General features: G+C 44.8%; 3 protein-coding genes across 3 annotated transcripts; all 3 read right to left on the reverse strand.

The window, feature by feature from the left end:
- Positions 1-8,273: 8,273 nt before the first annotated feature.
- On the reverse strand, positions 8,274-10,290 carry LOC132463554 (uncharacterized). The gene is made up of 4 exons (XM_060059819.1): positions 10,107-10,290; positions 8,910-9,182; positions 8,623-8,790; positions 8,274-8,534 (listed from the first exon to the last, which is right to left on the reverse strand). Exons 1-4 carry the CDS (start codon positions 10,201-10,203, stop codon positions 8,332-8,334), a joined length of 741 nt encoding a protein of 246 aa, XP_059915802.1. The 5' UTR covers positions 10,204-10,290; the 3' UTR covers positions 8,274-8,331.
- LOC132462504 (uncharacterized) lies at positions 10,273-11,614 on the reverse strand. The gene is made up of 5 exons (XM_060058058.1): positions 11,365-11,614; positions 11,152-11,245; positions 10,694-11,038; positions 10,474-10,591; positions 10,273-10,397 (listed from the first exon to the last, which is right to left on the reverse strand). Exons 1-5 carry the CDS (start codon positions 11,421-11,423, stop codon positions 10,273-10,275), a joined length of 741 nt encoding a protein of 246 aa, XP_059914041.1. The 5' UTR covers positions 11,424-11,614.
- Positions 11,615-11,628: 14 nt separating this feature from the next.
- Positions 11,629-14,756, reverse strand: LOC132462505 (uncharacterized). The gene is made up of 5 exons (XM_060058060.1): positions 13,878-14,756; positions 13,386-13,466; positions 12,790-13,176; positions 12,465-12,566; positions 11,629-11,891 (listed from the first exon to the last, which is right to left on the reverse strand). Exons 1-5 carry the CDS (start codon positions 14,080-14,082, stop codon positions 11,629-11,631), a joined length of 1,038 nt encoding a protein of 345 aa, XP_059914043.1. The 5' UTR covers positions 14,083-14,756.
- Between the last annotated feature and the right edge of the window lie 1,730 nt (positions 14,757-16,486).

Genomic DNA, 16,486 nt, shown 5'->3' on the forward strand with positions numbered 1-16,486 from the left:
AGCTACTCCCTCACGTCCTGTTCGCCATCAGGGAGGTACCCCAGGCCTCCACCGGCTTCTCCCCGTTCGAGCTACTCTATGGGAGACGACCGAGAGGGCTCCTCGACATCGCCCGGGACGCCTGGGAGAGCCAACCCTCCCCCCACCGCACCATCATCGAGCACGTGGAGCAGGTGCGGGACAGGATGGCGCAGGTGTGGCCCGTGGTCCGGGAGCACCTTGGACGAGCCCAGCAAGCCCAAGCTCGGGTGTACAACCGGGGGGCCCAGCTGCGCACCTTCGACCCGGGCGACCAGGTCCTCGTCCTCATCCCGACCTCTGAGTGCAAGTTCCTGGCCAAGTGGCAGGGACCCTATGAGATCATCGACCGGGTGGGCGAGGTAAATTACCGGGTGCGGCAACCGGGGAGACGCAAGACCACCCAGCTGTACCACATCAACCTGCTGAAGCGGTGGCAACCACTGACCACTCCGCGGGATCCAACTCTCCTGACGCTGGCCGCTCGACTGCCCCCTCCCGAGGTCCCAGTGGGGGAGCTGCTGAGCCCGAGCCAGACACAGGACATGCGGGACATGGTGCTCCAACATCTGGATGTCTTCTCCGAGCGACCCGGCCGGACCACAACCGTCAGCCACGACATCCGGACAGAACCGGGAGTCAGAGTCCGCCTCCGGCCCTACCGCATCCCGGAAGCACGGCGCGCCGTCATCAGAACAGAGGTCGCCCGCATGCTGCAGATGGGGGTCATAGAGGAGTCCCATAGCGCGTGGTCCAGCCCGGTGGTTCTGGTACCCAAACCAGACGGGACCTACCGGTTCTGCAATGACTTTCGCAAACTGAACGAAGCGTCTGCCTTCGACGCCTACCCTATGCCACGGGTAGACGAGTTGATAGAGCAACTGGGCCCGGCCCGGTTCATATCCACCCTAGACCTCACGAAGGGATACTGGCAGGTCCCCCTCACCAAGCGGTCCCGGGAGAAGACGGCGTTCGCCACACCAGACGGGCTATACCAATACACCGTCCTCCCGTTCGGGGTGCATGGGGCACCCGCAACCTTTCAAAGGATGATGGACCGGATCCTACGGGCCCACAGAGAATACGCCGCCGCGTATATAGATGACATCGTAATACACAGCAGCACCTGGACCATCCATCTCCACCACCTCCGAGCCGTCCTTGGGGCGCTTCGAACCGCCGGCCTCACGGCCAACCCCAAGAAGTGTCGCCTGGGCCTGGAGGAGGCCTCCTACCTGGGCTATCAAGTCGGGAGGGGCTGTGTGAGACCCCAGGACGGAAAAGTGCAAGCCATCCGGACCTGGCCCAGGCCGACCACCAAGAAACAGGTGAAGTCCTTCCTGGGACTAGTCGGGTACTATCAGAGGTTCATCCCCGCGTTCGCAACACTGGCCAGCCCCCTCAACGAGCTAACCCGGAGGACTCTACCCGACCGAGTGAAGTGGACGGAGGAGGTTGAGGAAGCCTTCTCCCACCTACGGCAGGCTCTCTGCACCGAGCCCGTGCTCATCACCCCGGACTTCAGCCTCCCCTTCGTGGTACACACGGATGCGTCTGAGGTGGGGCTGGGAGCCGTTCTATCTCAAGTCCGGTCAGGAGAGGAGCATCCGGTGACCTTCATCAGCCGGAAGCTCCTGGCCAGCGAAAGGGCATACTCAACGGTGGAAAAGGAGGCGCTGGCAATCAAGTGGACCCTAGAAAAGCTCCGTTACTACCTCCTCGGTCGGAACTTTAGCCTGGTCACCGACCACGCCCCCCTTAAGTGGATGGCAACGGCCAAGGACACCAACGCCAGGGTGACGCGCTGGTTCCTGGCCCTACAAGACTACCGCTTCCAGGTGGTCCATCGACCCGGAAGGGCCCACGGTAACGCAGACGCACTGTCCCGAAGGGACGCCTGCCTAGGGCTAACAGGAGGAACCCCCGGCTTGCTGCTGAGGATGGGGGTGTGTGGCAACCCCATGCCACGGGCCAGGGGCCAGCCGCTGCAGCACCCGCCCCGTGGACGGGTGGTGGAAGGAAGATACCTCCCCCTCCACCCAGCTGTGCTAGAGGGAACATCAACCGGGCCCAGGGAATCAAGAACATTGGGGGCACCTGGGGGACCAGGAGAGAGGAGCTTTAAGGGCTGGGGACGGGGGAGACGAGAGGGAAGGCGGACCAGGAAGAGACGTGTTTTAACGAGACGTTTTCCCCACCAGGAGTAAGCCGGAGGCGTCGGGTGCTGTTTCCCCGCCGACCCAGAGGAAGGGCTGGACCAGGAGGTCCCGCGCCCTTATTCCCGATTACGGAAGAACCTTAGTTTATATGATTTCCCTTTTGTGACTGGTTTTCCAATAAAACCCGTTGCACCGCAACCCTGCTTCGTTCATTAATTCCCGAATCCCCGCCGCCGACGAAGGGGGTTGCCACACACCGCAAATCCTTAGGTTGAAGATGTACTGTGACGTGTAAATGTGACGTTTATATATTTATTCATAATATTTATTAACGGCGCCCGGCCGGTAGGTTATTGACACGTCATTTGACACGTCATTTGATTCACGTCATCTGAGGTGGTTAAGTAAGAACGGTCTTCCGAACGTCGATTACTCAAATGGATTACTCAATCATTATTTAAGGATTCGAGTAGTAAGCCAAGTATTGAGTAGATAGTAAGTAGTAATTAGTAAGTCATTTCGAACAGACCCAATCACTGTCGGTACATGGCCAGAAGAACAAGTGCAACCGTATAAACCTTCCCCCTAGACCCCGTGACCAACACATTCTCACTCCGAGCGCGTCGATTTTTGACGAACGGTCAGTGATTTTGGCTTCAGCTTCTTACGCATTGAAAATATCGCAAATACGAATTCGTTCTCAGCCTATGTTTTGCCATTTATTTACCGTGTTAATATGGCAGAATAAAGAAAAAATTCATGCATTATCATTCAACTTGAACATGTGTTTTTACAGTATGGAGTAGTGGAGGGATGACGTGTGTTGGCCAACCCGGAAGTGAGCGTCGCCCGGGGTTCCCTTGACAAAAAGCCAACGGGTTTTTCCATTGGATTTTGGAAGATTGCAGACAATTTTGCATATTTGAAGCACCTCCTCAAAAACTAGAAAATAAATAAATAAATACATAAGAATAACGGTGCTCAAAATATTGAAATGTAAACCAATGCATTCTGAGTGGGAGTGTTTCTCCGATTTTTCCATGCTACACAGAACGAAATGTAAACCCATGCAAATAAAGGCTCCATGGTCATAATAATTTAATTATAATTAATCTCCTGAGTGTGTAAGGTATGTATTCTATTTTTTTCCAATGGGGCTGCGTTCACGTCACTTAATTGTCATGGTTGCTATGGTGGTTGCTCGCCCCCTCCCCCCCTGATTACGTTTTATTGAACATATTGTAATGACCTCGCCGGTGACATAACGATGTCGAGTCATTAGTAATTGAAGGAACTTTTAATGAACCAAAACCAGGTCACTGAAACCCGTAACCAACGGCAGAAATCCCACCCAAAACAAACCCCGGTTACCCCGGCAACCCCCAACACGGTCTCACTCATGTGCAGGCCCCCACCCTCGTGTTCTTCCAAGGCCCTCCCCCAGCTGACCTAATGATTCGCCCCCACACTGATTGACAAGAAGAACATTACAATGAATACATGCACACAGAACAACTGGCATAACGGACAACGAAATACAATGCAACACATAACACACAAACTATTTAACTGTCCCAGGGTCGCTACAATATCGTAAATACGAATTCGTTCTCAGCCTATTTTTGCCATTTATTTACCGTGTTACTATGGCAGAATAAAGAATAAATTAATGCATTATCATTCATCTTGAACATGTGTTTTTACAGTATAGAGTGGTGGAGAGGGATGATTGATGTTGGCAAACCCGGAAGTGAGCGTCGCCCTCGGTTCCCTTGACAAAAAGCCAACGGGTTTTCCATTGGATTTTGGATTATTGCAGAAAAATCCTCAACTCCTCAAAAACGGAAAATAAATAAATAAATAAAAATAACCGTGCTCCAAAGAACGAAGTGTAAACCAATGCATTCTGAATGGGAGTGTTTCTCCGATTTTTCCATGCTACACAACGAAATGTAAACCCATGCAAATAAAGACTTCATGGTCATAATAATTTAAATATCATTAATCTACTACTGAGTGTGTAGGGAGGTAGGCTATTCTATTTTTTTCAACGGGGCTGAATCCAGTCACTTGACCGTCATGGTTGCTATGGTGGTTGCTATCGACCGCCCCCTCTAATACTCGTGGCTCACGCGGCAAAGGAGCTGCCGTAAATTGGGTTGTTTTTGTCGTAAACTAGGGTCCGATGGTTGAAAAATAGACAGATATTCCAAGGTATCCTTAAAAGGCCGCTTGGATGTATTTATTTTCTGCAGTTTAGACTTTTTCTATAACTAATTTTTGAAAGCAAAACACCAAGCTCATTGATTTAACGAGGGAGGGTTATTTGAAACAATTTATTCAATAAATATTTGTGAGAGGTCATTCCTTCTCCTGATTTTACTTCCTATTTATGTCTAGGGTAAACCCCTACTGTCCACAAGCATCCCCCCCTCCCCATATGGATTTGGAGAATTGTTGCCACGTCCCAGTGGTGGAGGTATCATATATATATGAAAGAGGGCATTCAATTATAGCCTACAATGATCAATTAGGAGGCCGAAGCCTTAAAGGAAGTGATGCAATAGGTGACTGAGTCGACAACATTTAAGTAAGCTGCATATGTATAGGGTCTCTTATATATCAAAGAGGGTCTCAAAGGACGCATACGCTTCAACCTGTGGCTCCAGCACTACAGGAAATGACTCAGCAAGTGCTCCATCTCGTTGCAACTCACCCAGCGGCTCGCTTGCAAGATTTTGGCCTGAAGTTCTTCCCAGACCTACACCCTAGCCATCCAACATGCATATCTGAGAATCAGGCCTCTCTTTAATAATGACAAAAAGTTATGAGAGAAACACACATTAACTTTTTGTTATCTCATAAGCGGCGTGGTGCCGGCTCCTTTTGACCTTTTGACCCCCGACTTCAAAAACGTGGCCACAGGCCAGCTGTGTCTACACACCTTTAGCCACAAATGTACACCTCCATCCCACAAAAAATGGGGACTAGAAACTAACCTCTGTCTTATGTATATTTACTGTACTGTTGGAGGTCACGCCGCTTTGCCGACCTTTTCGAGATAGCTAGGGATGCTAAAATGTTTACACACATTTCCCGGGGCCCCGTGAACGACATATCCGAGATTTGGAGTTCTAGCCCTTAGAGAAAAAAAGTTTTCCCAAATGGAGTATCATTTGGACAAAGCCCCTCAGAAGTGTAGCCTGCAAGACCTAATGGTTCAGAATGTGGTGGAAAAACAGTTTTTGAGATAGGAAGGTCCTACCGCCCTGAAATTTTAATACCTTATTCTAGGGCCTAACTGGGACCTCCGCACCGAAACTTGGCCCGTTCGGACCCCGAGGGCAGGAAGGGGGGGGCCTGCTCTCGGGGTCTGACCGGGCCAAGTTTCGGGCAGGAAAGGCCCCCCCTTCCTGCCCTCGGGGTCCGACCGGGCCAAGTTTCGGTGCGGAGGTCCCAGTTAGGCCCTAGAATAAGGTATTACATTTTCAGGGCGGTAGGACCTTCCTATCTCAAAAACTGTTTTTCCACCACATTCTGAACCATTAGGTCTTGCAGGCTACACTTCTGAGGGGCTTTGTCCAAATGATACTCCATTTGGGAAAACTTTTTTTCTCTAAGGGCTAGAACTCCAAATCTCGGATATGTCGTTCACGGGGCCCCGGGAAATGTGTGTAAACATTTTAGTATCCCTAGCTATCTTGAAAAGGCCGGAAAGGGGGCGTGACCTCCAACAGTATGGCAAATGTACATAAGACAGAGGTTCCTTTCTAGTCCCCATTTTTTGTTGGATGGAGGTGTACATTTGTGGCTTAAGGTGTGTAGACACAGCTGGCCTGTGGCCACGATCTAGAAGTCTGGGGTCAAAAGGAGCCGGCACCACGCCGCTTATGAGATAACAAAAAGTTAATGTGTATTTCTCTCGTAACTTTTTGTCATTATTAAAGAGAGGCCTGATTCTCAGGCATGCATGTTGGATCATTACGGTGTAGGTCTGGGGAGAACTTCAGGCCAAAATCTTGCAAGCGAGCCGCTGGGTGAGGTGCAACGACATGAAGCACTTTCTGAGTCATTCCCTGCAGGGCTGGAGCCACAGGTTGAAGCGTATGCGTCCTTTGTGACCCCCTTTGATATATAAGAGACCCTAAGGTATAGCTTACTTGAAAATGTTCTCGTCTCAGTCACCTATTCCATAATTTCCTTTAGTGGTTCGGCCTCCTAGTTGAATGAGCCTCTTTCATATGATACCACCACCACTGGGAAGTGGCAACAATTATCCGAATCCATATGGGGAAGGGGTGTGTGTGTGTGTGGGGGGGGGGGGGGTACTTGTGGACAGTAGGGGTGTACAATAGACGTAATTAGGAAGCAAACTCAGGGGATGGAATGACCTCTCACAATGTTTAATTTAATAAATTGTTTCAAATAACCCTGCCTCGTTAAATCAATGAGTTTGGTGTTTTGCTTTCAAAAATACTAGGTTACAGAAGAAGTCTAAACTGCAGGAAATAAAAACATCCTAGGTGCCTTATAAGGATACCTTGGAATATCTGTCTATTTTTTAACCATCAGACCCTAGTTTACGACAAAAACAACACAATTGACGGCAGCTCCTTTGCCGCGTGGTTTTTAGAGCCATATAAGGATTGGAGGGAGCAACCACCTTAGCAACCATGACAGTCAATTGACGTGGAAGCAGCCCTGTTAAAAATATTAGAATACCACCCTACACACTAAGGAGATTAATTATATTTAAATGATTATGACCATGGAGCTTTTACTTGCATGGGTTTACATTTCGTTCTGTGTAGCATGGAAAAATCGGAGAAACACTCCCATTCAGAATGCATTGGTTTACATTTCGTCCTTTGGACGATTTATTTATTTATTTTCAGTTTTTTGAGAAGGTGCTTCAAAAATGCCAAATTTTCTGCAATAATCCAAAATCCAATGGAAAAACCCGTTGGTATGTTGTCAAGGGAACCCAGGGCGACGCTCACTTTCGGGTTGGCCAACACACGTCATCCCTCCGCCATGTAGGCCTACTACTGTAAAAACACATGTTCAAGTTGAATGATAATGCATGAATTTATTCTTTATTCTGCCGTAGTATTTATTGAAAGGGGGGGGGGCATACAAGTCTTTTGGCCAAGGATCCACATCTGTGTGTAGGCTATGTGTGTTCACTGTTCAACCCCGCCCATACTCTCCGTTTTTAAAACAACCCGTGAAGATTGCAACCCTGCATCACCGTCACCTCCCCGTACTGGCAGCGATGGGAAGTTTCCAAATAATTATAATTTATGTATTGTATATAACCAGGAATTTATGTAGGCTTTTTTATAAAAAATAACCTTGTTTGTGCCTTCTTCAGGTGCCTCCACAGAGCTACGCGCGGATCCTGTAGATATAACACGCTATTTTATGTTGAAATGCGACGTAATCCAGTGTTCACGAAAACGTACACTGTCAACGAAAAATTTTGGCGACAAAGTAACCTAAGATAGGTGGCTCTGATGGTCTGTGTTGTTTTTTTAGATCATGTCAAACAAATCAATGTTTTAAAGGTAATCTTTTTGTCTCAATAACATTTCAATATGCAGCCCACTTTGTAGTCAATGAACAAGACAATAAGTAAAAGGCCTTTGTCCAAAATGCATGACATATGCGTCTTAGAGTACCATATTAAGCGCTATATAAACTTCATTTATTATTATTATTATTATTATATGGTTTGTGATTGACCTATGGACGACACTATAGTTAAGTAGCCTACAGTATGGTATGTTTAAATGCGATGTTTTTTGGTATACACTGTTACGGTGTGTGCCACGAGAACCTTACTTGAACACCTTCTACAAGTTAACCACATTCCATATTTTGCATATTTTATCAATACAATTGCCATCACTATTCCATTACTATACTTACAGTATGCATGTATGCATTACATCCAAGCAAAATATTGACTATTTGATGTTTGTGCAATGTGCCATAAATCTTTGTGCACCTCTATAAGTCAAAAACAGCCAGAGGATAAGGAGTTGCAAGCGTAATTTTCAGGATGTTGTCATATATACCTACACACAGCAAACACGAGTTCAACATCTATTTTAATATTGAACACAACATCACAACCATTTTCACTTCCTGTTCACTCCAGATCCTCAAGGTCAGAGCCAGAGTCACTGTCGGAATACACATCTGAAAAGATTGGAAGGACGTTCTCCGCTCCAGTCAAAACTTTGAGGTAGCATTGTCTCGCCAAAGCCATCATTTCCCGGACACGATGCAGCTTCTGTTTGGCGATGCTCTGCAGACCTTTCATTCCTTCCACAGTCAAAGCCCACTGTGAATCTTGAACATAAAACCAAGCCAGCATTAGTGACTTTTTTCATCAGTCATTGATGTGTACATTCATGTGATGGAAAATCTAAAATAATACCTGGCATTGTTGTGCTACAAATCAGCTCTTTTAAGGAATCCCCACGAAGTGTTAAGGACCTCCAGTGGCGGTTCATCTCTAACAAAAGGATCTTTTTTTCTTCCCTTAGTCTCCGTTCCGCCATGACACCGTCAAAAACTCTCCTCTTCGTCCTGAGGTCGACAGAGTCTGTGAAGCATTTATGAAAAGACTTTCATTCATATGTATGAACGATCAAAATAAATCTAATATAATCCATAAAAAGTGTGCCACATTTGCTGGAACTATTAAACAGCTGTTGTCCCTACCATTGCCAGGTAGCTGCCATGGCCAAGCTGTCTCTTCAGACAGAATGGTTTCAAAGCACAGAGTTTCTGTGCTCGGAACCATTCCGTTGTACTGCTGAACAGCAGCAGTCAAGATCCCTTTCTCCTCCCTGATCTTCCGGCGTGTCCTTGCGCGACCTTTGTTTGAGTCCTGTTCTTTGTAAAGTCGCTGGGAGCGTCTTTTTACACTCACAACCAGCGTCTCTATCTTCCTGGCCAAGGAAGCAGCAGCGTCTGTTGTGCTGCTGGTTGTTGCTGTAGAGAGGAGAAGGGTGTGTTACACTTTGAGTAACTTAGGGTGCACTCACACTAGGCCATCTGGCCGTTTTCACACCTAACCATGCTCAACTGGCCCCATTGTTCTCTGGCCTGCACTCACACTAGGCCATCTGGCCGTGGCCGTTGGCCGTCGCAACTGTGGCCTGGCCACTGTAGGCTCTTGTACATACGTCATCATGTCGTAACACGTCATCACCAAGCGTCCGCTGCATGGACCATAATAAAGTCTGCCGCCAGTCAGAGTTTTAACAACAATGGACAACAACACACAGAACACAGTTCGAGTACTTTTTCGACTTCTCTATGGGACCAACGTGAACCAACAGTTGAACCGCTTGACGCCATGTTTACCGTTTAATGGGAAAGAAGGCTTGTTGCCTTTATTATGTCCATGGTCGTCGCATGGACTATACGTCATCCAGCTCAGGTTGCGTAGCCGTGCGTGTGCGCGTATCGGCTCATTAGCATCTTTACCTAGGCGGCCCGTACCGTAGCAGCACACCTCTCCCATGTGGCCAAGTTGGCCTGGCCAGACTGGCCACACTCACACTGGCAGATTTCAGCACGGTTAGGTGTGAAAACGGCCACGGCCAGATGGCCTAGTGTGAGTGCACCCTTATGTAACACTGCGATTTGATACAAATTATTTAAATCCTCCAATACCCTGTCTGTAACGAAAACCAACAGAAAACACATTTTACTATTAACCCATGAATTAAAGTAGTACTCTGAACTAGAGTATCAGATTATATCTTGAACGCTCTGTTGAAACTAGTTAGTGAAGAATGTTATAAGACGTGTAATCACTAATTCTGAGACTAAGAAAAAAACACAAATGACTGATTAAGACATAAATGTTCGCTATAAACTCTGAAAAACAACAACTAATAATTTACTCACTTTCTGCCCAATCCTTCACATCCCTGACCCAGTCCTCGAATTGCCCATCGGTCGCTGCCAACTCGGCCTTCATCGACTCCACTTCCATTGTCTTCATGTCGAGAGCTTTTGTGGTCTACAAACAATCAGAGACATTGGAATAATTAAGTAAAAATTAAACTCATAACTACCAAAAATAGCTTAAAAAATATATACATACTTTTAAATATCTGTGGGACAGGTAGGTGGCCAAGTTCTTCATCTTCTGCTCATTCCACCGCATGGCCATGAGTGTCAACATGTCGTTACGCCCTACAACAGAAAATATGATCTTATCACTATTTTGCCTATTTCCTAAACCAAAGTTTATACCTTGTCGCCAACTCACCTGCTTTTGACATGTGCTTTGTCGTAACTGCTATCCTAGAGACGAAGGCATTCACTTGTTCCACCTCCTCCCCAAGTGTTAACCCAGCCCCCTCCAGGAATGCTCCACTCCATTTGATCTGTTTAAAACATATTAAAAGACAAGGCACGTTATAATTTGATAATGTTGACGTGAAGGTTTTCACATAAAAAAATTCTGTCATATGTTGATGATAGCTTACTTCACATTTAAAATCATGGGCTTTTGCATGAAACACCGAGAGGAAGGGCTTCATTTCCAGCAGATGTTGAAACTCGGGGCAGCTTTTGATGATTTTCTGCAGGTATGGCCAGTACTTGCAGGCTACATCCATGCAAAAGAATGTAGGACTACTACTGGCCAGCTTTTCCTGGAGAAAAAGGGGATAGGCAAAGATTTCTCCCCTGTACATGTTGAGGGCACAGAGGAGGACTCCATGACGACAAACAGCCAGCTCCAGTCCCTCCTCGTCCAGTTTGCTGGCTGATTTTTGGGACGTCTCTCGAGCCGCCGACCATTCCCCGCCACAAACACCTCTTCCGGAGACCTACAATATAACAATAGATTGATGAAAATGGTTTAGAAACTTACGGTTCATATCAATAATCTTTAATAGGTCAGCATTGTATTCTTGCATATATAAATATAATCTTCAATTACATGTTTTGTTGTGCTGTGAACATGGTTGACAAATCGTGTGACGTCTTCATCCTTTGCTATGAAGACGTCATTGAAAATGGCCTGCTCCTCAGATCTAAATAGAACAAAGGGACAGTTCATGATATCTGGAATTCTAAGGTTAATTTGTAGACATTAAGAGACTTATTTTTTTGTTATTAGAAAAACACTGACATCATGAATATTTGATTGTACCTTGCTGCGTTTTTGAAGCGGTAATGCTTGCGGTTTCCATCCACAGAAACCGCAAGCATATCCGGGCTGCATGCTCGACAGGTGAAGGGCTCCTCCTTGCAGAGGCTGTCCACCTCATATCTCACAGCCTCCCACTCGAAGAAGCTTTTCAAGAAGCTATCGCCTGAGATTTTCCCTGTCTATCACAAAAAGGACTTCTTGAACTAATGATATTTAAAAATTAAAATAGAAGGACACGGCATATCTATTCACAATATAAATTGGTCAAAAACAACAAATAACTTCAATACTCAAACGCCCAAAGCGGACAGTTCGCTGATCGAGCATTTTTAAAAATGCCTGACAGGACAGTCCAGGTGCAGCCATTTTCAATTCTTCAAATGAGAAGAAAACATCTGTTTCATAGATTGTGGCAAAGTGAAGTGTAGCTGGCCAGTAGTCACACCTAAGAACTTCCTCAACTCCAGCAGTCCAAGTGGCTTTGCATGCACTGCAAGCCAACTCTGGCATGCTGAGCTCATGTCGTCCTTGAAAAAAACAAAAAACATTGTTATGTACATTTTCACACACTTAATTATCGAATAGTCTTTCTTAAGAGTATGTTGTGCATTTCTCAATACAAAACAAAACAATGTGATGTTCAGCACATCCATATGAGGCTGGGAGCTGGGCAGGACAAAAATACACATGCATCTAAAAACAAATATCATGGAAAACACCAAGCCTTGTTATGTTTTAATTTAGATGAGTACACCAAGGAGATGAGGATCAAAAATGTAGTACCTCAAAATAGTAGATTTCATAAGACCAGTCAGAAGAAGGAGTTATCATACAGAACTGTCAAAGTTATGTAACGTACTGTATGTATATTCTACATTCATTACGTGTAATGAAACTGGAATCACAGAAAAGAAAACTATGACAAACATTTTTTATAAACATTTAGTTGTTGTGTCGACATCACTGTCTAAATGCATTACTCAATACTCATGTTAAGATATCATACAAAGCTATTACAAACATTTGGGAGTTTGTGAGATGGGATAGATATTATTAAAAACAAACTTTTCAAAGAGGACAAATGTTCTTCACATTCTTACCATTCATTGTGATCACAGCCACAGATTTTCCTGGTTTGATCCTTAATGAGTCTGTTGGACAACCACAGATTTTTTCAGGGATCTCCACAGGTACATAACGCACTGAAAAAAGAAAATGTGGATTAATAATCATTTTTCTTGACTTGGTTATACACCATTGTAAAGTGACGGATATCTGACAAAAAATAGAATGAACTTTACGGTAGAAAATTAAGAAGACTTGAAGAATATGAAGCACACTGCTGATAAGTATTAAAGTTAACACGAAGAAGCTAAATGTTCAGTCAAGCTAGAAAATATATTTTGTACACAAACCAGAACTTACCACAGGGGATAAGGGCCCTATTCAACACATACGTTGTTGGGGGCAATGGCTGGAAGAATCCCGCAGTACTGCCATCTCTGTTGTGGAGGGGGTGTCTGGTGTGCATGCTGACATCACAGTCGGCACAGAAGAAGGGGCGTGGACGGCAATCACGGCAACGGACAACAGCGGAATTGCTCGTACACTGTTGGCACATGTGGGCTTCCACATTTTCTCGTGCAACTGCAGTGTTAACCAGCTGTGGTCTTGCTGCCCTCCAGCTTTCTGAAAAGATCGTTTTTCTGGTGCTCCAGTTGGATGAAGCCACAAGAGGTCTTGGGGTTGGTGCTTCCATCTCATCTCCTGTGGCATCACACAAAGACAGCTGGAGGTCTTGTAAAAACCCCTCTGTTCAAATGGTTAAAAAAAAAAATCAAAACACTAATATTTGTTTATTTAACAGTGTACTGTATGTAGTGGCTGTTAAAGGCATAACATTTTTTCATAATTTTGATAATAAGAATTTCAAATACAAAGGATTGCATACACTGCATATACAACCAAAAAATATCTTAACACAATGCTTTGGGCAATTGGAAGCAACGTAAGGTACATACCAATAGCCTCTGGAGCAAAGACCACCTCAGAGCTAGTGTCAGGAACATCAACAGGAGGATTAGACTTCTGACTGCAGCTAGCTGTACCAGAATAAAAAACAAAGAATTATTCACAGCATTAAAATGGTCTACTTGTCCCAACGCTACTTGCACATGATAGTCGGTTATCAGTTATCAGTGATATCAGCGCACAGATTTAAAAGAAAACACAGACCCCAGCCACGGTCTGTTCCCCCTTCTGACCAAACCCAAATTGTATAAGCCTGTGTAGTCTAGTATGACAATTGCGATAATCTACATAATGTTGTTACTTGAAGAAAAATAAGACAAAATAAATAAATTCACTTTGCAAATCAGTTATCTTAATATTGCTTCTGGTTTGTTAGTCATGGTGTAAAACATTAAAAGCTTTATGTTTTCCTTGATTTGGTATAAACTAAATATATGTATAGATATATATTATTTTTTTTGTATGCAAAAAACAATACTGACCCTGGTTAGACTGACTCCGCCTTGAGTGTGGTACTCGGATTACGTTGCCATCGCTATCCCTCTTCTTCCACTTAACCTTTGGCAGAGGTGCAGTAGCTTGCTCTTTCTGGAGCCCACCCACCGAGTCATCCACCTCTTGCAAGTCCAGCTTATGAACCAGGTCATCAGAACTCTGGAGCAGATCCTCAAGCTCTGAATCGCTCATGATGAAGACCCACAGACAGATAGACAGGCAACAGAAAGATGAACAAATAAGACAAACACAAAGATAAGCACAGTGACAGTGAGAGACAACGGCTAACAGGTAAAACACATCAAGGACAAGTAAACAAGAAAAGACGTGGCTCTAAAAAGTGCCTTTGGGTGGTTCTGTTTGCAATAAACTAGAAGAGGGTTGGTAGGATGACAAATTTGCAGGATCTGTTGAGAAAAGAGAGGGCAGAATTGGGAACTCAAACTTGATTGAGATACAGAACAGATTGACAAATAAAAGGTAGCATTTCATTTGAAGGGATATGTAGGCTACGCCCACAGATCAGAGAACTTCTGGTGGTAGCATATGACTTATAATACTTATAATTTAATCTAATATTCTGGAAACAAAGTTTAAAGCCTATTTTTTGTGATTTTCCAAACAGAACCGTATTTATTTCAAATATTTTATTCTGCATACATGTTGCTTATGTAAAGAGACTATAATCATTATATGTATACTCTCTCTGATCAACAACGGTATGTATACATGTTGTAGGAGTGGACAATAGTGTGGTAGACTCTTGAATAGGCTGTCTAAATGCTTTAGGTCGATCAAAGCACATCTCAGTCATTGATGCAAGGTAGCCATCACACACCACATTAAAGATTACATCGTGACCTGATTTAAACATTTAGGAAACATGTTTCTTGTTCATAGCAACGGTCAATATCGTTTATGCAAGGCTCTTCAAATAAAATTACACTAAAATAAAGTTTACATTTAAAGACTTAGGGCCCTATTTTAACGGTCTGAAACGCAAGTGGAAAGCGCAAAGCGCAAGTAGCTTTGTGGGCGGTTCTACGGCGCTATCGCTATTTTACAGGCGGATAAATTACACTTGCGTCGCGGCGCAAGTGTCAAAAGGGTTGGTCTGAAGCAGCCTAATTACCCGTAGGTGTGGTTTGGGCGTAACGTCCAACAAACCAATGAGAGTGCCAGCTCCCATCCCCTTTAAGAGCCATGACCGCATTTGAATCGGACGAGTTGATATTTTGACAGCGCGTCTGCAGTCTCCGATGAGACAGATGCACATGAATTTCAAACTGCAAATGGCTCAGTTTATTGCCAAATAATACGGCCTAATTCACACATGGAATAAGGGGTTTTCTTCCACAACTTCAGAAATACTGAGTCCTCAAATAAATTTCGCCAAAGAAAACGTAAATAATATAACATATGATATGCGGTAACTGATCTATTTAATGAAATACGCAATACATTATAAACATTGTTTCTTATCAGTATTGTATGCTATCCTAATATGCATGTGTCTCCGCGGTAATAGACATTGCCATTGATTGTATTATGCGTTTAGTTTGCGTGTGTTTAGAGCACACACGCGCGCCCGCATTCATTCATTCTTTTTAACACTCACTCGCGGTAAAACAATGTTTTTCACAATCAAATACTCATCAATCCTAAAAGTTATGGGCATGTAGGCCTATACGATGTCTGTGTCAAGAAAATATGCGTTTGCTGTACGGTGTTTGCAGATGCATTGATTTAAAAGTACAACTTATTACCGCTGCATCAGCTGTTCTTTCCCAAATAATTTACCAAGAATGTGCGGCTAGGTAGATGAGAGAAGCAAAGTGTATGCGCGAGGTGCACAAGCAATCCGTATGCATCGCATGCGCATGTAGGCTATGTATCCGCCCTTAAAATATTATCTGAACAACGCGCCACTGACTTTAAACCAGGTATTTCCTGGTCAGTAGCGCAATGGTATTCAGCAACGGCAAAATAGCGTTTGCGCCAGAACACGCCTCCTCCTTCCGCCGAACCGCCCCTTGGGGCGCATGATCAATCCCTAATTTACCGGCGAGTGGCGCTGGTGGGAAAAGAACGCTCTGCGCCAGTTGTAAACTAGCAACGACACATGCGCCAGTGACTAAGTCACTTGCGCCGGATGCAAGATAGGGCCCTTAGCCTTTTTCATCCTGTAGCCCTACTAGCTGGCTGTAGGGCTCGGATAGGCTACTAGCTGGCTAAAATACATCTGTGCACATTTATGACGGTGTAGTGTCTTAAATAAATCTGTCAAATTAAATTGCTACTGTACAGCTCTAAATGGGCTACCCACTACATTTGGGCTGATATTATACATTTTTGTGGCGTAGTTTTAGTCCTACTTCTTATTTTTAGTCTCTTAACCATTCAATGCGCGCTCTTACCTGGGGTAAAGCGAAAACTGCAACTTCCGCCAAGGACGACGCTCGGAAGTTCCGGCACAGATGTACGTAACATTGGCTTGTGTAAATAACAAGGATACAATGCTGTGTTAAGGGCAAGAAACGTCACAGATATTTTTTTTAAATCATCGTTAGGGTAAAAACCTAAAAAACGGACATTA

Source organism: Gadus macrocephalus, chromosome 8 (genome assembly GCF_031168955.1).
Source record: "Gadus macrocephalus chromosome 8, ASM3116895v1".
NCBI classification, from domain to species: Eukaryota; Metazoa; Chordata; class Actinopteri; order Gadiformes; family Gadidae; genus Gadus; species Gadus macrocephalus.

Bases quoted from the DNA above. Each gene is read 5' to 3' on its own strand.
- LOC132463554 (XM_060059819.1), bottom strand. From the start codon at position 10,203: ATGAAGACAATGGAAGTGGAGTCGATGAAGGCCGAGTTGGCAGCGACC. The intron at 9,183-10,106 runs GTGAGTAAATTA...TCCTCTCTACAG, and splicing joins TGTGAAGGATTGGGCAGAAA to CAACAACCAGCAGCACAACA. The intron at 8,791-8,909 runs GTAGGGACAACA...AATGCTTCACAG, and splicing joins ATGGCAGCTACCTGGCAATG to ACTCTGTCGACCTCAGGACG.
- LOC132462504 (XM_060058058.1), bottom strand. From the start codon at position 11,423: ATGCTTGCGGTTTCTGTGGATGGAAACCGCAAGCATTACCGCTTCAAA. The intron at 11,039-11,151 runs GTAATTGAAGAT...GTTATATTGTAG, and splicing joins TTCACAGCACAACAAAACAT to GTCTCCGGAAGAGGTGTTTG. The intron at 10,592-10,693 runs GTAAGCTATCAT...TGTTTTAAACAG, and splicing joins CCCATGATTTTAAATGTGAA to ATCAAATGGAGTGGAGCATT.
- LOC132462505 (XM_060058060.1), bottom strand. From the start codon at position 14,082: ATGAGCGATTCAGAGCTTGAGGATCTGCTCCAGAGTTCTGATGACCTG. The intron at 13,177-13,385 runs GTATGTACCTTA...CCATTTGAACAG, and splicing joins CTTTGCTCCAGAGGCTATTG to AGGGGTTTTTACAAGACCTC. The intron at 12,567-12,789 runs GTAAGTTCTGGT...TTCTTTTTTCAG, and splicing joins TAGGGCCCTTATCCCCTGTG to TGCGTTATGTACCTGTGGAG.